The sequence below is a fragment of the Kwoniella europaea genome, chromosome 1 (assembly GCF_036810445.1).
Source record: "Kwoniella europaea PYCC6329 chromosome 1, complete sequence".
NCBI classification, from domain to species: Eukaryota; Fungi; Basidiomycota; class Tremellomycetes; order Tremellales; family Cryptococcaceae; genus Kwoniella; species Kwoniella europaea.
This window is the reverse complement of record NC_089487.1, coordinates 13,426,779-13,448,281: the sequence shown is the minus strand read 5'-3', so window position 1 is coordinate 13,448,281 and position 21,503 is coordinate 13,426,779. Positions and strand designations below refer to the sequence as shown.

At 44.8% G+C, this 21,503-nt stretch overlaps 8 protein-coding genes across 8 annotated transcripts; 2 read left to right on the top strand and 6 right to left on the bottom strand.

Moving 5' to 3' along the window:
- Positions 1–279: 279 nt before the first annotated feature.
- V865_005118 (uncharacterized protein) lies at positions 280–3,015 on the top strand (the record flags this gene model as incomplete). The annotated part of the gene is made up of 16 exons (XM_066228891.1): positions 280–412; positions 504–610; positions 686–760; positions 820–906; positions 973–1,024; positions 1,092–1,139; positions 1,231–1,289; positions 1,369–1,511; positions 1,685–1,759; positions 1,819–1,852; positions 1,921–1,992; positions 2,061–2,073; positions 2,137–2,283; positions 2,392–2,474; positions 2,547–2,817; positions 2,930–3,015. The coding sequence occupies 16 exons, from the start codon at positions 280–282 to the stop codon at positions 3,013–3,015; spliced, it is 1,485 nt and encodes a 494-aa protein (XP_066084988.1).
- Positions 3,016–3,213: 198 nt separating this feature from the next.
- Positions 3,214–5,316, bottom strand: V865_005117 (uncharacterized protein; the record flags this gene model as incomplete). The annotated part of the gene is made up of 7 exons (XM_066228890.1): positions 3,214–3,310; positions 3,403–3,625; positions 3,729–3,829; positions 3,942–4,129; positions 4,264–4,647; positions 4,775–5,090; positions 5,201–5,316. 7 exons carry the CDS (start codon positions 5,314–5,316, stop codon positions 3,214–3,216), a joined length of 1,425 nt encoding a protein of 474 aa, XP_066084987.1.
- Positions 5,317–5,696: 380 nt separating this feature from the next.
- Positions 5,697–6,629, bottom strand: V865_005116 (uncharacterized protein; the record flags this gene model as incomplete). Its single annotated transcript, XM_066228889.1, has 1 exon — positions 5,697–6,629. One exon carries the CDS (start codon positions 6,627–6,629, stop codon positions 5,697–5,699), a length of 933 nt encoding a protein of 310 aa, XP_066084986.1.
- A 937-nt stretch (positions 6,630–7,566) lies between these two features.
- Positions 7,567–8,523, bottom strand: V865_005115 (uncharacterized protein; the record flags this gene model as incomplete). The annotated part of the gene is made up of 2 exons (XM_066228888.1): positions 7,567–8,376; positions 8,422–8,523. 2 exons carry the CDS (start codon positions 8,521–8,523, stop codon positions 7,567–7,569), a joined length of 912 nt encoding a protein of 303 aa, XP_066084985.1.
- Positions 8,524–9,235: 712 nt separating this feature from the next.
- On the bottom strand, positions 9,236–12,145 carry V865_005114 (uncharacterized protein; the record flags this gene model as incomplete). The annotated part of the gene is made up of 4 exons (XM_066228887.1): positions 9,236–9,772; positions 9,848–11,546; positions 11,790–12,034; positions 12,122–12,145. The coding sequence occupies 4 exons, from the start codon at positions 12,143–12,145 to the stop codon at positions 9,236–9,238; spliced, it is 2,505 nt and encodes an 834-aa protein (XP_066084984.1).
- Positions 12,146–14,123: 1,978 nt separating this feature from the next.
- On the bottom strand, positions 14,124–15,574 carry V865_005113 (uncharacterized protein; the record flags this gene model as incomplete). Its single annotated transcript, XM_066228886.1, has 6 exons — positions 14,124–14,271; positions 14,489–14,687; positions 14,761–14,864; positions 14,932–14,961; positions 15,041–15,123; positions 15,200–15,574. The coding sequence occupies 6 exons, from the start codon at positions 15,572–15,574 to the stop codon at positions 14,124–14,126; spliced, it is 939 nt and encodes a 312-aa protein (XP_066084983.1).
- Positions 15,575–16,161: 587 nt separating this feature from the next.
- V865_005112 (V-type ATPase, G subunit) lies at positions 16,162–16,946 on the bottom strand (the record flags this gene model as incomplete). The annotated part of the gene is made up of 4 exons (XM_066228885.1): positions 16,162–16,338; positions 16,615–16,715; positions 16,797–16,875; positions 16,944–16,946. 4 exons carry the CDS (start codon positions 16,944–16,946, stop codon positions 16,162–16,164), a joined length of 360 nt encoding a protein of 119 aa, XP_066084982.1.
- Positions 16,947–17,228: 282 nt separating this feature from the next.
- Positions 17,229–21,313, top strand: V865_005111 (uncharacterized protein; the record flags this gene model as incomplete). Its single annotated transcript, XM_066228884.1, has 11 exons — positions 17,229–17,556; positions 17,645–17,940; positions 18,003–18,139; positions 18,198–18,389; positions 18,450–18,795; positions 18,857–19,012; positions 19,074–19,405; positions 19,522–20,506; positions 20,582–20,750; positions 20,824–21,212; positions 21,284–21,313. The coding sequence occupies 11 exons, from the start codon at positions 17,229–17,231 to the stop codon at positions 21,311–21,313; spliced, it is 3,360 nt and encodes a 1,119-aa protein (XP_066084981.1).
- Between the last annotated feature and the right edge of the window lie 190 nt (positions 21,314–21,503).

Genomic DNA, 21,503 nt, shown 5'->3' with positions numbered 1-21,503 from the left:
TTGGATTGTTGACGATAACGTGTTTCAGAGATCCGTCCGGGTGAGTGAGTCATCCAAAGTGATAACGATGACACCGTCCCATACAGTCAACGTCAACAGTGACGTGGCAATCGTACACGCTTCGGTAGAATCGGCGCCGATGTTTTGTGTGGTTCCTCCACTCGTGCATGCCCCATCTCATAGTAGTACCATATGGTGCAAACAGATATAAGACAGGATATATATGCATGCATGACACTGTCACACTTACATATACGCCAGTAGAGCTTAATCTTCATCATGGGTAATTTCACTTCCAAACCCTCTTCACCACCCGAGACTATGAAGAGCGATTTCCTCAAAGTAGACGGCACTAAGATCACCCTTCGGGGGGAGGAAGTCATCTTAAGGGGTACGGCTATAGGAGGATGGAGTGAGTGTTCAACCAAATCATCACTGGACTTTGTATAGCATGATTAGAGGACCTCTCAAGGTGGGCTGCATCACTTACATGGGTGATATAGTGAACATGGAGAATTTCATCACTGGTTATACCGGACATGAGCATCAAGTACGAGCTGCTCTGAAAGATGTTCTAGGGGAAGAGAAGTATGAGTATTTCTTTGACAAGGTAAGTGTTGCTTTTATATACCCCTCTCAAGAGAAGTAGATGATTAATCTGAAGTTATACTCTTATTCATTCCAGTTCCTCGAATACTTCTTCGGCGAAGAAGATGCAAAGTTCTTCGCTTCCCTTGGACTGAACTGCATTAGGGTACCCGTGAGTACATCTTTGAGGTGAACATGTAGAAAAGCCTTCATTGATCTCATCAAGCTCAGATTAATTACCACCACTTCGAAGATGATATGAATCCCCGAGTATTCAAAAAAGAAGGACTTAAGCATCTTGACAGAGTAATCGATGTTGTAGGTTGTGATTCTGTTATTTCACATTGTGACGCCATAGACAGCTTACAATTCTATGTTATTTAGTGCGCAAAGTATGGTATATATACCATCATCGATCTTCATTCGGCACCAGGAGGTAAGCTAGTACATGAACGTCATGCACAGTACTCTTTTCGCTTGCTTACATCGCGCAACGATTATAGGACAGAACTTCGATTGGCACTCTGACAATCCGACTCACAAAGCGGCATGTGAGTTTCTTGTCCGCTAGTAACAACGTAGCCCCTATCGTCGATGGTCTCTCGTATATTTCTATGAGAAGTCTGACTTTCAGGTACTTAGTTTACGATCACAAAGATTTCCAAGATCGAACTATCATCATCTGGGAGCATCTCGCCAGGGTATGTTGACTTCCTTTATCTCAGATACATTGCATAACGGACTACCGCTCATCCTATGCAAATTTCCAACTGAATGTAGCATTACAAACATAACACATGGGTAGCGGGCTATAACCCCCTCAACGAACCTACCGATGAAAAACATACTCGTTTGATCGATTTTTACGAAAGAGTCGAGATGGCTATTAGGAAGATTGACGAGAATCATATCCTATTCTTGGAGTGAGTCCTTACTGTACTCCTCACTATCACCATAAAAATGGCTCTGACAGTGGGCTAATGCTTCTGTTACATCAACTCGGATGATACAGTGGAAAGTGAGTCTATATCCATATCAATACAAGCCGATACACAACTGGCAGCCAAATTTAATGTGTGGTTTGACTCTTCTTTAGCACTTTCGCAGCTGATTTCAGTCATTTCGGTAAACCTTTGCCCAACTCGGTATACACTTGTCATGATTACTCCAAGTGAGTAATCTGTCAACGTAGATTGAGAGAGTTGAAATTAACCCTAGATTGCTTGACAGCTATGGCTTCCCAAGTGCGCCTGAACTCTACACAGTAAGTTTTTGATATGAAATACCGATGATACATCTGGACGAAATGACTGTAATATGAATTCTCTTTAGGGAACGAAAGAACAGATTCAACTCCATAAGGACGCTTACGAGCGTAAGACCGAGTATATGAGGAAACACAAGGTGACTACACTCTGATTCACAGTATATTGGGCGGAATGTTTGACTGACTATCCGAATATGCTTTGTAGGGTCCAGTGTGGGGTATGTCGATACTCTAACGGATCTTCTATATCTCGAGCTCTTACTGATAAGCGAATTGTATAGTCGGTGAATTTGGCCCGGTCTACCAAAATGCCCACGACGGTTTCCCTGATTGGGAAAAGATCAATGATAGTCGATTCGACGTATTGAATCTACAGCTTGATATTTACGATAAAGCGAGAGCGAGCTGGTCCATCTGGGTATACAAGGGTGAGTTGGCAATAGAACGATTCTTTCTTTGTTCATCAGATGTGATGATTGTTCGGTGAAGTCGATTGGGTCTTTGGCTGACTACATTCATTGTTATCCTGTGCTTAGATGTCGGCTTCCAAGGGATGGTCTATGCGGGCGAAGATACACCATATGTCAAGCTCATATGGGAATTCCTGCAGAAACAAAAGGTAAGCGTGATGTTGAGAAATCAGTGTGGAGGGTCTTGCCACGAGGAGGGACTTCGCTGATATACTGTACAGCATCTCGCGGCCAACAAATGGGGTGCCGACGATTCTCAAGTCAAGGATCTATTCAAGCCTGTCGTAGAATGGCTAGCCACCAACGCACCCACTATCAAATCTCGATATCCCGCTTCGGGGGGTGTCAACGATTCATGGAACGTTGCTGGTCATTTATCCAGATTGGTCAGGAATATTCTGTTAAGTGAGGAAATGGTCAAAGAGTATGCAGAATTGTTTAGAGGGAAAAGTAAAGAGGAATTGGATGAGCTGGCCAAGAGTTTCAGTTTTGGTAAGTTGAGTTGACTTACCGTATTCCGTATGAGAGACAAAGTCGTCTTCAAATGGTAATTGAAAAATGAAGGATAAAGGCTGATTGTCATCTCATACCTATGATTTCATAGGTAACTGCACACAACGGACTAGATTGAATGAGATCCTAAAGAAAGATTCCAAGAGAGGAGAGAAAGGTTTGAGTGAGAAAGTGTAGAAAAGTAACCGGAAGGCAAGGCAAAGATGAGGTCTTAAGATTGTTTGTATGGAGTCACGTGTGGGACGAGGTTGTGATTATCAGAAGAGATATATATATGCATACTTGCGCTTGTCATTATAACATCCATGACGCATGATATTTCCCCATCTACGAAAACAAGAAAACCCGAAATCAAGAACATTTCTGTGACTCCACCTACTGCTTCCACCATTTTTTAGTTACCGCCTCTCGTAGATCGTATAGCATCATATCTGCCCAAAGATATCCGCCAGGTAACAAGTTCTGATGTAAGCTGTGTCCAGTGAAAGCAAGATGAATTTAGCCCTTCGTCATTCGAATGGAAATACACTATCACCAGGTTGTACATAGAAACATTTTACTCACTCATCCTTTTGATGGTCTTCCATACCCATCATCTTCCTACCCCACAATCCCAAATCTACATTCTTCAGAACGCTCCTCTGCTCCGAGGTCGCATCTCCCAGGTTCTCCAGGGCAGACACAGCCGCTTCGTGCAGGGGCGATAACCTGTTGAGCTTCTGTTGAGGTCTTTGGGGTTTTTGCGATTGATTGCCTTCGAAGAACCAGCCTGACATTGCTCGGAGGGCTATACGTATAGGCACAAGGGTCAGTAGGGGAGTTTGAGCAAGACAACATGATAATGATGATATCCAAATAATGAGATGAGTTGAAGACGGAAGGAAACTCACGATAATGATGAGTGGCCCATTTTAATTTAGTGTCTGGGAATACCTGCCGGGCATGCATGAGCACTTGACGTATTCTGATTCTATACCAATTAAGTCGTTCTCTATTGGGTTTACCAAAAAAGAAGTCAGTAAGGATTATTGATGTACAGAATTGCATTCTTTCCTATCCCATAATGAACAGAAAATGGTATGGGCAAATGACCCTTCACTCACCTGGTCAATCCCTCGGATATATCCTTCCCATCAGCCGCATCCTCCCTCATCCACCTCGTCGTATCCCACAATGCCGAGCCTACATAGGTCAACTCGGGAGCAGTCGACGATCTGCCTGCTGCTCGGATGTACGGCTGGGCGAGGAGGGTCAGACGGGATTCGATGGTATACGGGGGGATATAATCGTTCTAAGTGAAGTACAAAGTCAAGTCAAGTCAGATAGCCTAGATTATACAGCGAGTGTGATCATTTTGTCATTTGGCAGTAAAAGATTGAGGGATCCTATAATGACAGATACTGTGGTTGATGAGGTAGAACTCACCCTCAATGTCCAGAAGTTCTTCTCATCCAAACCATAATTAAACACCTGGATGACCATCAGATCGATACCAGGTATATGACAATAATGTCCCATATATCCACCTTCATTCCCTACATGTCTAGATCCATCCCTTTTCCCATAACTATACACCGTACCGTTATTTGATTGTTCAGCAATAGGTTCAGGTTGGATATCACTTATTTCTTCTGCGTCGAAATCTCGCCGACGTAGGTTCTTCTCGGCATGTGAGTCTGACTTGGATCGTTCGATCTCTTCCAAAGTCTCTGGTAGTCTCTCTTCCTCAGGTTTCGCTTCTTCACCTTCTATTTTGGGTGGAGAGAAGGGATGACCCCATGGCATTTCATGGAGCGGTTCGCCTGCCATCTATCGATGGAATCGACATCAGCTCTGCTTAATGGATAATTCCAAGTCTGAGATTATATGATTCCAGTCGATGTGGTGGGCTTATCCTTCGAGAAAGTGTGATCGATGGGTTGAATAGTTTACTCACCTCACACAGATACTTCACATGAAATCTACTAACGCTATCCCCTAGCACCAACACCGTCTTACCCTTTGCCCAACTCACATCTTCCCAATCGTTCCCATCCGGAGCTACGTCCTTCTCCCACCATTCCTTTGAGTCTTTCAGATCCGACTCGCCAGAAGGCGGTTTCACAGCCCAGGAAGAACGTATCAACGATGCTATGAGTAGAGGAGGAGGAGTGAATGAGAATGGGATCCAGCGGTTTTCGTGCGGATTCCATTTGGAAAACTGTAAGAACCCTGGGAGGTCATAGGGGTTGATAGTGGATCTAATTCCAACGCTAAGAACGGAGCATGTCAATCAAAACCTTCCTTCATTACTATGTATGTTCTTATTCTATCCTTAGACAGATGAATTCGAATGGAGATTGGGAAATGAGGTATAACCCACTTTGTGCGTATATCCCAACCACCCAATTCTAGCGCTATCAACCCTACTGACACGCATAGTATCAGATCTCGTACTTTACGCCATACATTCCATGGTATGTACGGTGTGCTGGTCATGTTGTGGGTCGCTCAGACCAAGTCTCAGTCTAGGCTGATTAGATATATTGTATGAATGTAAGGAGTGATGGAATATACCGACCAATAGTGGATGTTTTCTGTGGATCTGTGTTCGGTGACAAACGCGTGTGTTGTTGACTTTGAATTTTTGGATTTTAAGCTTAGCTTGTTCCTGATAAACATGAGTTGTTACATGGCACTGACTGACTGAGCGATGTTTATATACATTCCAAGTGGATATACGTTCCGCTCGAGATGATTCATACGAAGGCTATCATTATAGATCTATATACGCAATATAGAAGTGGAAAGTAGGGCCAGACAGAAAAATACGTATACGGAGATCTATCATACTCGTACTGAGCACAAAGCCACTAAACCTATCTCTTCACGAAATCACTCTTGGTCTCCAACCAAGTTTTCAAATCCAACATGTTCGGATTAACTTTCTTCAACTCGTCCACATCTGCTTTATATCCTTCATCCCTGAACCAATCCAACATCACTCCCATCTCTTTCACTCCGACTTTCAATGCTGATCCTAAGAAACTAAATGTGGTCGGTACCCTTTTTCCAGTTGATAATTTCCACTTCTCGTTCATCTCTTCCCAGTTGAACTCATCACTTGCGAGACTCAATGCCTTTCTATTGTATTTCTGAGGTTGGAGGAACGCTTGAGCAGCAAAAAATCCTATATCGTAAGTTGATATCCAACCCATCGTTTTGGTGCCCATCGTATCCCTCAAAGCGGTGAGGAATACCTTGGCGCCAAAGCCGGGAACGAGATTTTCCATGAATATGACTGGTCGAAGGATCGTCCATTCCATCTTAGTTCCCTCAGTAGATCTCTTGAGGTGTTGCTCGATGAGGTGTTTTGTTTTGAAGTGCGGTACAGGCGTAGGGTTGTTCCATGATTTCTCTTCTCCTCCTCTATCTACCGAACTGTAGACGAAATGCTCCACGTTGTGCTTCAAGGCTTCATCGATAAGACTCGTACCCTGTCTGACCTCTGTCGAAGTGGCTGTATCGAATTCCCTCAAAGAGACAGTTTGAACGGAGAAAACACCCCAGATCTTGTTATTGGGCGAAACCTTCAGAGCGGACTTGAATAGGTCGGAAGGAGAGTCCAGATCACCCTGGACGAGTTTGATAGCTGGTGAAGATGTTAAGAGGCGTTGAGCACTAGAGGAGTTGACGTTTCGAGTCACGGCGAGGATGGTATATCGGTTTGGGTGAGACTGCGAGATGAGGTGCTTGATCAGGGCACCACCTTGTTTACCTGTGGCTCCTGTGACGAGGATGGATTGGGACATGACTGAACGTGTGTATGTATACACCAGAAGAGGATAAGGCGTTGAACGTGGTAACGAGATGTATGAGTGGTTGATATTCTGGATAAGTCGGGGTGGACTCGACGAAACAGGATTTCTTGATTTGATCAAGTGAGTGAGAAAGTTGAATGTTTTGATGAGATTTCCAAGATTAAGTCCCGAACTCTCAAGGTATTTATACCTTTTCTCAGACCTTCTTGAGTCTTACATCGATTCATTCCGCTTACTGCTTATTGATCTATGTTCACCTTGATCAGCAGAACGGCCAAGAAAAAACCACGGAGAAACTGATCTTGATAAGCCATCGTTCAGAATTTCCTCCTTATGCAGTGATGAGGCCTTCGGGCACTATGTCATGTAACGTTATAATCGTCAGAAAAATTGTCGTATCCAGTTGAAATGCTTTACAAAGCTAGGTGTTATCGGGAAAATTGATATTTGATAAGCTAAGCAGATATTTACCGGAGGTTGATACCCAAGCTGGCATAACCGCGGTTTCTCCGATATCAAATATGCGAAGTAACACTCGACCTAACAACTTCTTGGTATGATTATACAGTATGTCAAAGATCGTCCGAAGCATAGACAGTACGGAAACGAGAAGCGACAGTATCTGGACACTCTTGTGGATGAGTGTCTGGTATGTCGTACTGTATGACGTATAGGTAAATGGTCGTTGACATAATCGATAGTTACACCATCACCCAACTTGTCGCGATCGAGATACTAACTTGTCATCATACATCGATATACTACGAAATCAATATCATTTTACACATGGAAATATGTCCACGACCTATTTCAACGACTCATATAACACTATAACTATATTCAGGGAACATATAATACGATGAAGTACGCATCACCCAAATTTCTTCAGTGCGACCATCCTTCTCATACCCTATCCTCCATACTGCTTCTATACCCTCTTCGGATAAGCACTCTTCTCCCTCAACCACGCCTCCATACTCATCACCCCGGGGTGTATCCTTTTGCATTCCTCAATATCAACCTGATAACCTTCATCCCTGAACCAGTCCAACATCAACTGATAATGATTCGCCGCCAGTCCAAGCGTCTTGCCCATCAATCCGAATGTGACCGGTACACCCTTTCCCGTGACCTTCTTAAATTTTTCATCTAGCTCTTCAAAGGTGAATTCCTCAGCTGCCAAAGATATCGCTTTACCGTGATATTCTTCAGGATTGAGGAAAGCTTTCGAGACGAATATGCCAATATCAATCGTTGATATCCATTGACATTTTTTGTTTTTAAGGGTATCTCGATAGGAAGTCATGAAAATCTTGATATCGAAACCCGGTTCTAGGTTCTCGTAGAACATCGTGGGTCTGAAAATCGTCCATTTCATCGTGCTGTTGGTTTCCTTGATCTGATCGAGGAGGTATCGTTCGATATGGTGTTTAGTCCTGAAATGAGGAACATTGGTTTCGTTTTCCCACGATTTCTCATTTCCACCCCTATCTCCTGAAGTATACACGAAGTATTGTACACCATTCTTGATAGACTCTTCAATCAGACCGAAGGATTGCTTGACCTCTGGAGAGTCAAGGTAATTCGGGTATACCTTAGGATCTTTATCTTGCATCGAGAATACTCCCCATACTTTCCCGTCAGGACTTGATTCCCTGGCACGTTGGAATACCTCTTTGGGGTTATTCAAGTCTCCTTGAACCAGTCTGATCATCTTTGGTGATTTGGTAAGTAGCCTCTGAGCTCAGGCGGATGAGGCGTCCCGAGTAAGCGCGAGAAGGACGAACTGCGAATGGGTATCTGGCGTGGAGATTAAAGCGTCGATGAGCGCCGAGCCTTGTCGACCTGTAGCTCCGCCTACTAGGATCGTTCGAAGGGCTGTCATAATTGTGGAATAATGATAGTATGTGCTATGATCTACTATTGTTGTAACCTGTGACTGTAGGAGTAAGTTCAACTGGATAGAGGATGTAGTAAATTGAACGTGAGAACAGAGGATTTTTGATGGTCTTTTATAGGCCTCGAGTTGACCACGGGGATGGGAACGGATGGACGACCTCCACCGGCCAAGTGATAATCCTCACTAAGCATAAACGTAACCTATTGTGATGATCTAATGATCCGACTCCGCATTGCCCCGAACAATGGCATCATGCCACACGCACGAGGACATACACCGGGTACAGACAGTAAAGTACCACATAACTTACCAATCAATCAGACCCCGGCCATTGACCAGTGAGCTCACTTTGAGTAGTGGATGGTTTTCCCACGTATCCATCTGCAATTGATGACTGTACAGTCGAAGTGTTCTTTCTCAAAGCGAGAGAGTCGAGGAGGACTGACGAAAGAGAAAGAATACATGCATACACCTTATTCTAGAGGTTCAAATTCGAGGAAAAGAAAAGAAAGATTCCATGCCATCAGTTGTGTTTTTTTCCTATATATATGTGAGATATATCAAGACAAGAAGGAAAGGGAGAAAAAAAGAGAACATATATGATAAATGAAAGACAAAAACACTGTAGTGTATTGTTGATACTCGGCTTAAACTTCGTACTATGTATATCATGAGAAAAAAGAGAAATGACCTCAGACTATCCTAATGATGCACCCCTTCGATGTCCACCCGCACGTCCGATACCTCCACCACTACCACCACCTGCCCCATGCTGCTGCCTGGTATTCACCCCACCTTCATTCCCATACCATAATGCACCTAGCAGATCTTTAGCCGTGGAAGCTATATTAGCCGCTCGGCCCATGATGCTCGCTCCGTCATCGTCGTCGTTGCCCACACCCGCTCCTACCCCAGCGGGTCCAGAGAGAGGTTGATGGCTTAGTGTGGGCTGGGCGTTGGTCCCTACATGCGCTATCGTAGCCTTCTTCCCAGCGTTTGTACTAGCATGTGTGGCAGTGGTTGATGAAGACGAAGGTTGATTGTGAGAAGATGAAGTTTTGGAGGTAGAAGTAGGAGAGACGATAGTAGGTGGATCAGCTTTGGGTAGGTCGTTCATATTCATATTGACGGTAGCTGAGGTAGCCGTGGAAGTAGGTTTCGAAGAAGATGAAGATGTAGAGTTGAAATGAGGTAAGGAAGCTGGAGAGGTATCTTTCAAAGGTCGTAAGGAAATCTAAAGCTAAAAATGTCAGTCAGACCGAATCTCTCTTCTTATTTTGTAAATCATCATAAGGTGAAGATTACTCACTTGGGGTGATGAATGCGGTGTGGGCGTGTCGGATCGATCAGGTACATAATTTGCTTGATCCTTTGATTTGTCCTTTTCGTTTGATCCAGAGGCAGAGGGTGGTTCCCAAGATACACCTTCCTGTACTTTATCCAACTGTGGTGAGCTAGCTGATATTCCCGATTTCCTAGGTAACACCTGTTGAGATCCACTGGCAGACGATTCAGTGGGTGATCTGGCTGACGACGCTGAACCGAACGATCCAGTCGAGCTCGTCGAAGTTCCCCTAGAAGTGGATCGATCGTTTATCCCTCTATCCCTAGAGGGTGTCCGCCCCCTACCACGTTGTTCTTCCCCTACGTTGACTGACGCAGTAGGCGAAGTCTGAGGAGATCCGGTGGGACCAATATTCGGTGTGGAGTAGTCATATGGTCCTCCTGCTCCAGATGAGCTTCTCATACCTCCGATACCGGTTGCAGCTGAGGGAGTATAGTTGAAGTATGCCGTAGGGGGTGAAGAGGGTTCGGGAATGGCAGCGGTTTGGGTTTGAGGTGATCGGACCTTCAGTATACTTTTTCCGGGTTGAGGGGACATCACGTTCAAGGAAGACGATGATGAACTGTTGGAAGATACAGAGGAAGGCTCGACTGAGACCGAAGGTGACTGCGATTGTTGTTGTTGCTGTTGCTGCTGTTGTCTCCATTTAGGTTGAGGCGGAGGTTGGTTGACAGTGGGTGGTACCGCTTGAGCCTGTTTGTTGGGTGATGCTCCAACGTGAGTGGGTATAGCCTGAGCAGATGATTTGCGATCATCATCACCGGCGAGATTGGGTCCACCGAAATAATCGAATCCCACGGAACCATACTCATCTTCGTCTTCATCGTGGTCCGCCCATTTACCTGTCCCCCTGTCGACTTGAGGTGAAGGGAAGTCGAACGATTGTTGACTATGGTGACTGAGCGAGGGCGATTGGTATTCAGGTGGTGGAGCGTATATCATCGCACCTGAACTTCCAGGTAGGTTCAATGTCTTCAACACGGTAGGAGCGATCTTAGCGATTGTCAGATGATCTGAGTTCGATCCGGAGGAAGAGTTCCTTGATAATGAAGGTCTTGATGATCTGCTACTAGAGCTCAACGAGGAAGGTTTCATTTCCAGCATCTCATCATCCGAACTATCCAGGTTGTTATTTTGCTGTTCACGCGGTTCGTCCAATGCGATGACCTGTTCGACAAAGGTATTGAAACTGATATGTTTCTTACCACCAGCGGTGTTCTGTCCGTCTGTAGTTGAGCCTGGAGAGTTGATCGTAGCCCCTTTGTTATTGGCATCTTGATTATTGGCAAGTGCGGTCGCAGTACCAACATCCAGATTGAAATCCCTTGGAGGAGATTTCTCTCTGGTGACAGGTTGAGTACGCGCTCTCATCACGTTGGTATCGGATTTACTTTGTAGCAACATGGGTCGATCGAGATCGCTATCTGAGTTGATCTCATCCCGGGAGGTAGCCTCGAGAATAGGCGAAGATGGTCGTGGACCAGTAAGCATCTCGGATAGTGTTCGATGCTTGAGGATGGGTTTGGTGGTGACGGGCGGGTTGGGATTGGGTCGATCGATGCCTAGACGTTCGTCGGTAGTAGCGACTCTGAGGGGTCGAACGGGCTCGACGTTGGCGGTGTGTAGAGGACCATACAGCCATGTGACATCAGAGTCTTTCAGCCTGTGGTGGGAAGGTTGGGGTAGTAAAAGATAGCATGAGTGAGGGGAGACAGGGGAAGGGGAAGGGTGGAGGAGAAAGGGGAGAAGCGCTGTTAGCCAGATTACTCTCAACGACGACGATCTGCTCCAACACTACAATGTACAATCGCCTGATGAAAACTCCACTCCACCACACTTTGTTCATCACAATATTGATACTCCTTTCCCCTGAAGGTAAGATGTCACAACGCAAAGCGACACTCACCAATTGAGCGTCTCTGGACTGATCGTCTTCAACTTGTTTCTCTGTTTCTGCCATGTTCTCCAACTTGCATTTTCCAATCTCACACCATTAGCAATCTCATGTTTATGTCTCGTCATGTTCCTCCACGATGCCCATACATCCTCCTCTGACCAGTCGTGAGATAGGTAATCTACACATATTGATGGTAGACGATCTTGGATATCTTCCACTGAGGGTGCCGCACTGGAATCGATTGGTAGTGAGGTCTGTAAAGGATGTGGGGTTGGGTTATGTCAGCTTGTCTTTCTGTGTTGTGGCTTGTCATTGCTATGTATAGTTGTGTTGTCACTCACGATAGGCGGTATGATCTGAGCCATGTTGGTAGATGATAAGATGGGATGAGATTGGGATAGGTATGATAAGCGAGAAGAAGGGATGAGGGGTGAGAGTAGGTGGTATAGATGTTTTCGATCGGATTCTTTGAGAAGCTGATGCTGTGTTTAAATGCTTGGAGTATGTATATACTATCTTATATCGGAGTGGTCTCCTGATCTACTACTCCACTATACTCGTCTCGTATGATCTTGACGTGGAATCAGAGACAAAGATGAAGAATGATCCACAGCGGCAAGTAGGGTTTTTCTCGTTTTTAACTGATGACCAATCTGATTAAATTGACGGAAGTGAGCGTTCCCTTATACGGCTATGGCTACAGTGGTATAGGCAAAGCTGTGTTCGCTGATCGTACTGTATACTTGAGTCTTGATGGTGGAGTTACCGTGTCTTGTGTCTGTCATGAGTGGTGGTGGATATGGATATGGATGTGGATGTGAGATGAGTTGATGGGTTCGTTCTAGGTGGTGTTAATTCTGATGGTGTCGGTGCAGTGACAGGGTAGGTAGCAGGGTGGTAGGGTAGTATTGAGGGCAAAAATGTAATGTAGCTTGTTAATATGCAATCGTAATGTAATTAGAAACAGGATTAGGATTGGGATGGGGTGAGAGTGGCAGTTGCTACAAAGTATATAACCGGATTGTATGGTATTTCACCATATTCGGTAATTCCTATTTCTCTTTTGCAAATCTCAGTCGGACCGCCGTATATAGACATATAGACATATGATGACAGAGTCAGTCTGATACCATACCATGCCATACCATACCGCATAAGTCACCTGCTTACAGTCTGCACTTCGCAGATCTTTCCGTCTATTACCACTCGCTTGACATGCATACGCGGTCACGAGGTATAAGCACAGAACCGAATACGGCACTCTGCTGTACAGTACATCACCCTCTCTTCTTCTCCCTTCCCCAAAGGATGCAAAGGATGAAATCAAAACCACTGCCACCTCCACCACAAACAATCTGATTGACCGATTTGATCATTTTCAGGTTCGAAGTGAAAAAGTAAGTTTTTCTATGCCGCCGGTGCAGTGCTTGCGCTATCGGATCAAATCGGGTCTAAAACACAAAGTACCCAGCAGCAATCACCGTTGTATCAGATACCAAAACAGTTAGTCATGTTCAAAGGAGGAGGGGGTTAATAACGGTTCTTTGAAAACCCGAAGAGAATCAAAACTTGCGGTTTGTCTCTCTTCGGAATAAGCTGATACATCCTATCGAGCTTGGGTTTTCGGCAGACGTGCACGAAAACATATAACGTAGCGATGAGTGAGATTCCACTACAAGCCTCAGCTTCATTGATATCAGACATACTCGATCACCTAAAATAATCCATACAATCGAGGGTGGTGCGGTATGCAATAATTGATGCAAAAACTCAGCTCGACAGTAATCTATTGCAACATGTAAATAATCTGAAAGAGAGAGAACCTCGAAATTTTTTTAGTTGAACAAGCCATTCACGTATGATTAAACTGTATCGACCCTGATGAAAAGAAGGGTACAGGTTGATGATATCACTTTTGTCCTTATCAGAATGTCCCTGCGTTAGTTGAGTGATCGACTAACCTATATAACCAAGCATTCCTGAGTTAATTGGACTACGGTATGAGTTGTCTTTGAATCACACAGTTTCTATTTCTAAGCCGTAAATCAGTGACCTATCTTTCCTCTCAGTTGGATGTATGTTCGAGCTTCAATTCCTCTTCCCTTCGTTTCGGACAAACGCCTATCCTCGGTACAGTATTCGTCCAACAAACCTCTGATGCAAGCACCGCAAGCGAAGGTTACATCAGCAAGAGCCCAGAAAATACAAGTTGTATATCCTATGTCTAATGTCTATCCTTCTCTATTTCTACTGTATCGTGTCCCATCAAAAGACACATCCTTATCCTATGTTCCTCTCCAACCGTAGCACGACTGACAATTCGACTTCAGTCCTAAATTACATTTACATGATCTTACATCCCTCATCGTCCTTATCCAACTCATCCACCAATCCACCGGCATCCCTTGATCTCTGTCCGCCCGTTCGGCCTTGTAGATCTACGATGAGCACACCGGCGTTGGAAGGGTCCACATGGGCTGTTAGGTTGTACCTGTGTTACAGGTGTTAGCTTGTTATCTGACGTCCAGATTACTATCCAACATATATTCTAAGGATAGGACAACATTCCTTGATCAACGGTCGAATCATCGATGATAGCACTCAGAACTAATCAATTGTTTGCACCTGAACTTCCCGTCTAGATGATGGGTGGTCTGTTCCATTGGAGCTGAGATTGATGAAACTTGAAGAAATATTCTTCAACTCACTTTACCATCAATCCTTCCACTGCAGGTTTAATCTTTGCCTTACCCCCCTGAGAATGTATACCTTTACCTACTATCACTCTCAGCTCGTCGGACCCATTACGCTGAGAGGTAGTGATGGCGGATTCGACACGTTCGATAGCTTCTTTGACGTATAGACCGTGAAGGTCGATCGTATCGGAAGGAGAGGATTTGTTGTTTTCTACGTTGCAAGAGAAGATGAGAAGATGAGCAACTACAATAACTTTTGACAAAGTCTGGTCATGTTTACGTACCATTGAATATCCATGCACTGGCTTCATCATCCAATTCATCCTGTCTCCTTTGATGAGATTTACCTTGTACTGATAACTCGTGAGCTCGAGCACCGTCTCCTGATCTACGAGTATCGTCAACAAGTCAGTCAATAGACGATTCTCTGTACCTGTTATAGATGGTCTACTTACTGATAAGCCGCTTGGGATTCTGCAAAACATCTACATATAAAAACATATCAGCATATCATTTCCTTTTCCCTATGTTCTGTTGGGAATAGTATGGGGTGGATCAACCCACCGATGAGCTTCATCACCTTCCTTCCTTGCCCTATCTCTCAAGTCCGTATATCGTTGGTTCGTAGCGTTAATTTGATCTTGGTTCTAAGTTCACGTCCATGTTAAACATCAGTTGAATTCACTCAAGTGTGTGGAATGTCATAATTCGATGCAGACTCACCTGAGCAGGATGATGTGGACCAACGACCCCTCCGGGAGGTGAATGAGGTTTACTCAAACCATGACCGTTAGCTTGCCATTGTTGCTGCTGATGTTGCTGTTGTTGTTGGATGGGAGGATATTGCTGCTGTTGATTGGGATGATATTGCTGGTACCCCTGTTGACCTTGTCCACCAGCGACATTAGCCCAACTAGGTTGTTGTTGAGGTGGATAAGCCTGTTGCTGTTGTTGATATTGTCCTGGATATCCTTGATATCCTTGTTGTTGCTGCTGCTGGGGAGGAGGAGATGGTTCGGATGTGGATCCGCAACAGAGTTTGAACAAGGATGTGAGGATTGAGAGGAGGTTGGTATTGTTGTTGTTATTGTTTGACATGGTGGATGCGACTGGCGGTAGTAAAGAAGCAAGAAAAGATAAAGGACGCCAAATAGGTTAGAGGGGGGCTTGGATGGTAAGTCCCTCAAGGTGGACAATGGACCAGCTATCTAGCAAGATGAGATAGTAAGATAGGTCGAAGGGTGAACAACATGAACATTGATGAAGTATATTTTGGTAACGTAACCGGGATCTTGACATCTTGTCCGATCCCTTCATCGAACGATACACGTTCATTTTTAGTGGTAGTATCAACTTCAACCTGCACTGTCTGTACAAGGAAGCATCTTGACGATGATAAAGGTGGTCTCATCCTTGTACTTGCTCATTCCAAGCATGCTTCCGGAGAGTGAGAACCCTATAGTAAAGAATGGTTGGGCATCTCTTCGACTACCCTCTGCAGTCTTCGACCAGCACCAGCACGTCACCATCAATTCTGGTAACGTCAATCTCTATCTACCACATCTCAGTTCTCGGAAGAGATGGAATGAATATCTAAAGCAAATACAAATCACATCTCTGTTTGTGTTTATGAATCGGAAGAATCTACAATGAACACACGACCCCGTCCGGTCATGCTAGGTTGTCTACGCCTCAATCTTCTTCAGGTTAGCATGCAACTTTGGATCAGATTGTAATACCCTATCCACGATCTTCTTGATCACCTCTGCCTTGTTCTTCTCTACCGCTTTGTCGAGGTCGGCTAATTGGGTGGTGGTGCTGCTGTCGATGGATGATTGGGAAGAGGATGTTTGCGATGTGTGCTGATGTCGTAGGAGAATAATGTTTACGGGTCAGGAAAGAACATGATCAAAGGGAGATAAAGGGAGAGAGGGAATTATACGGTTCATCAATTTGACGATGACATGATACATAGGAAGGGAGATTGAGTAAAGGAGGAAAGAGAGATCGAAAGTCAGCGATGTTACACCTCACATTCGAGTCTAGGTAGCGAGATGGGACCATAGGGAGGGAACAATCAAGTCCATCCTAGCACTTTCTCAATGAGAAGAACTAAGTGATGTACGAAGACGACTCACATCCTTTTCAAACTTCTTGAACTCTTCCTCCTTTTGAGCACGGTACGCCTCGATCTCCTTGGCAGCTTCTGATCTAGCATCTTTCAGCTTCTGAACTCTGTCTGCGAAGTGCCATTCAGTCATCAGCTACTAAATTCCGACATAGAGGAATGCGGTACCACAGCTGAGACGAGGTCACCTACATTGCCTGGCCTTCTGGACCACCTTGGCAGCTTCTTTCTCTGCTTCGAGAAGGGTTTGGATACCTTGCGAGTTGGCGGCCTACATTGAGCGAGTCGATCAGCTCGCGTCCTTCCCTCTTCCTGACCGAGCAGAGCAATCTGGCTTACCATGGCGAGTGATTGTATGCCTCGGTGTATCTGTGGTATGGAAGATAAAGGAGTATGATATACACTGAGATGCATTGAATAGACCCTCGCCGTATCATCCGGTTGAGAAGCGTCACTCACACCTTGACCTGGCTGTTAGGCACACAAACACGTGGAAATCACACGCCTGTTGGGATTGTGCCTTCTCGTCACCTGGAAGATGCACTCACCTTCAACCAAATGTCCACCAAAATATATATCACATCTCTCAACTTTCCATCTGCCCATCGCCCCACCCCGTCCACCATGTCACTCTACTCAGAGGACGACCTGGGAGGGTACTTCCTACCTGATGATCCCGCTCCTTCTTCTTCCTCAACATCGACCTCGGGAGATCCTCTGCACACCTTGACTTCAGCACTTGCTCTACCTTCCGAATCGACCGCTCAGCAAGAAGGGCTGAACGATGCCGCTAGGAAATTCGAGGAGAACCCCAGTAAACTACCTGAATTGGTACCTCAGCTCCTTGGTTTGATCTCAGAGGGAGACGATACCATGTTGAGGTTCTGGACGTTGGATATGATTGCTTTGGCTGTGGGGAGGAGTGGGTTGAAATTGGATGTCAAGTTGACTGGTGAGTCTAGCCATCTTAAATATACTACTCCCTTGCATATGATAAATATCGAATATCAGAGCTGATCGCTCCTTCCACATGATCCCAGTCGCCCAACAATGTCTCGAAGCTCTGTGCAAACTCCTCAACTCCAATTCCATCACAACTATCAAAGCGGTCATACCGATATTCTCAACCATCTACCCACTTCTTTTTCGCTTATTAGCTACCTCTAGACCACAACCCGAGATCGTAGAGATGTTCAATACCTCCAAAATGAGGATACTCACTTTCGCCCTGGATCCCAATGCTCAACCAAACAATATAGGTGTTAGAGCCGTCTCGTGGAAGTTTTTACAGAAAGTTGTATTGGCTGGAACGAGAGCTGCAGGAGCGGACCCTAGAGTGAGCTGAGTCTGCTACAAAGTACGAAACATAAGCTCATGGTACTTGATACTTGATGTTAGCTCCAGCATAGAGCGACCAACCCTAATGATGTCAATTTCACGATGATCCAGCCGGGTTGCGCGTTGAATGTGAATGAGGTGGAAGAAGAAGGAAGTGCACTTTTGACTCAGTTGGTCACGCATCTATATTCTCTCTCGTGAGTGTCATCTACTCCAATATTGAGATGTTGCTAAGTCTTCTTTCGTATTGTGTAGTGATCCCGCTCTTCTCCATCCAATCATCAATACCTTGCCTATTTTGTGTAAATCCCGACCACTCATAGCGGATGCACTGATAAGCTCCATGACACTTTGGACGCCTTCAGCCCTTGGTGCAGCAGGAAGACAACCTATGGAGATCCGAGCGGTGGAGAAGACCATGAGATTAGTAATGACCCATTTATTACGGTAAGTACTCTGTTTACCTCGTCTGGCTGACAGTGTGATGCTAATTTTTCGACATCCTAGGCATCCCCCGTTCGCCAACTTCGCAGCTAGGCTCAACGAAGCCTTACTCCGTCAAAAGCAACGTATGGAATCAGCATTCGCAACCGAAGTATCGATGCGAAGGGAGAGGAGGAAAGCGAAAACCCCAGGTAAACATGCTATGGAGGTGAATGAGAACGAAGCGGAATCGAGCGAACAAGCTCTGAAGAGGGCCAGGTTACAAGAGGAATTACAAGTTCAACCTGGATCAGGAAGTGGTAAAGGACCTGAATTCGATGTGACGAATTTTCCAGTGGAGAGTGTTATTGAAGCTGTCATGCAAGGCTTGGATGTGGTACCATTAGAATTGCTGAACCATGCTTTTGATGTAAGTCCAAGCAATCGTTAATGACTGAGAAAAAGCGAATGCTTAATGCTGTTATCTATAGAATGCCAGAAGAGCTATTGTTGGAGGTACATCCGATTCTCAACCTCTATTAGCATCGGTATTGGGCGTAGGAGTCGCTAAAGTAGAACCAAAAGAAGAAGAGCTGGATGAAGTGTTGAATCCTTTAGATATGGATTTGGATGATGATGATCTACTTGTGAGCTGGATTGTTCAGGAGTGATCGATATATGAACTAATGAATTATATCATCCTGACAGCTTGAAGGAGACGATGAGCTACCTGCCGAAGAAGAAGATATACCTTTAACGTTTACATCATTTACACTCCCCCCACCTGAACCTCTAGATCCCGAAGATAAGACCTATGTTTTGAGTACAGCATTGCAGCGTATATGGACAACTGGAGCAGATCTATCGACTTTACCGGACGCTCAAGAGGACATAGAGACGGACGCGATTAAACTGGCAGTAAAACCGAAAGAAATGTGGATGTTACTTCTTGCTAGACTTGCTACGAGGGTCAACGGCGAGAATGATAAGGAAAGGAGAAAGGCAGTCGCCGATTTCGTCGTAGACGATTTTGTGAATCGGTGAGTCAAGGTCTCTATTTGACAATATAGTCCTAAATCATCGCTATAACTCCTTGACCAATGTCATACACTGAGGCTGACCCAGTGCTACTGCTTACTCTTGTACTTCAATGCAGCTCGAAATTCGCTTCCATATGGCTTAACGAAGAATGGTACAATTCCAAGATACATAAATCCCCTTCTACCACATATACCGATAACCTACTATCTATCCTCACCGCCTACTTGCCCAAGATCGACGCGAAGGATAAAACTCTTTTCGCGTTTGTTAACGACCTCCCCGAGATTCCTTCTCAACTTATTCAACTGCTTGAAGATCTTTGTCAAGATACCGATAGGAATTTAGTCGGATTTTTAGCTTTAAGGGATATAATCGAAACTCGACCTCCCGCTAGACAGCTGGCATTAGATACATTGGTAGGTCTCTGTACGCACCCCGAGCGGAAAGTCAGGGTACCTGCGATAATCACCACGGTCAGGAAATGGGGTCCAGATTCGCCGATGATGCCTAAACTCGTAGAGTACGCTCTGGGAGTGTTGTGGAGATTGAAGAATGGCAAGAAAACTGATGAGGGTGAGGCGAAGAATGGGAATGGGAATGAGAATGGAGGGGAAGGTGAAGATGGTGTAACGATCAAAATTGAAGATGAGCCTAAGCCCAAAGACGAAGATATCACGATGGAAGAAGTTGGTATGGATATACCAAAACCTATAACATCCAAATTCTTACCTTCATCACCTTCTGGAATAACCGCCGAAACGGTTCAACAACATGTCGAGCTCTGTTTCGCCCTAACCAAACGTAAACAGGAATTACTTGATTCGATATTCACCTTGTATCCTTTATTACCCTCGAGCGAAATTCAAGATGCCCTTGAAGCTCAACTTATCCCCTTGATACAGAGTTTGGGACCTACCGAAAAACTGCTTGATATTCTCAAATCGTACAAGAAGGGTACAGAGGGATTATCAATGAGGACTATAAGGATACTCACTCAGAATGGATCTAGCCCCGCGTTAGTTGGCGTGATCAAGAGTCTGTTGAGTGAGAAGGACGTGGATGGCAAGTTTGTGGCGTCAGTTGTGGGCGATTTGGACAAGGTAAGTTTGCATTTTCTGATAATCACCCAAGCACAAAGGTGTAAGAATGCTGATATTTTTGTGAATCTCACTTAGGCTGAAATAGAGAAACAACTCCCGCGAATCGTCTCTCTCCTTGCCAATCCTGACGATAAAGATCTTGTACGCACGGCTTTCGCGTCGATGTTAGGCAAGATGACTCCTGCGGATCTGATGGTGGCAATCCATCAGGATGAGAGTAGTCAATTGAGATATACCATCGAGGGTGGGTCTGACCAATATCTTTATTCATCTACATACAGCTATTAATCTGCGTCTGTTTCTGCTTCCATCATTAGCAATTGGTATATGTTTCTCGATGACAACAGTATTCCGATCCGACATACTTGCCAACTCTATGTCACGTATCGCCGACCTACCCACTCAATTACCCGTTGTATTCCTCCGAACGATCATTCAGGTAGTCACCACCTACAAATCACTCATCCCCTTCGTGGCGAATCATGTACTTCCTAAATTAATCTCAAAGAAAATATGGGAAAATAAACCGATTTGGGATGGTTTTATAAGATTGGTCAAACTCATTTCACCGGCTAGTTTTGGTTCGTTATTGCAATTGCCTAAAGAACAATTGAAAGAGGTAGTACAGAAACAACCTTCCATCAAGAATGGATTGAAGACCTTTGTGATGAATAAACCGGGTGGGAATAAGCAGGTTTTAGCGGAGGTGAGTGTTACGCTCAAATCTCTTACGTTTATTGAATACTCAAACTCGCACTGACAATGCATCCATCTTAGATATTCGGGGATGATAGCCCGATAGCATGACGTGACATGAAAATTCTGCCAAAACAGATCGGTATCTTCCTCATTTTTTGTTTACTAAGACATGTATGAAGAGATCTCAGATCAACCAATTTTACGTTACGTGATACACAGACGCCTAGGTGGATGCTAATGCTGATGAATGTTGCTGACGTTGTTGAAGACAAAGAAGCGGATGATGATATTGCGCTTG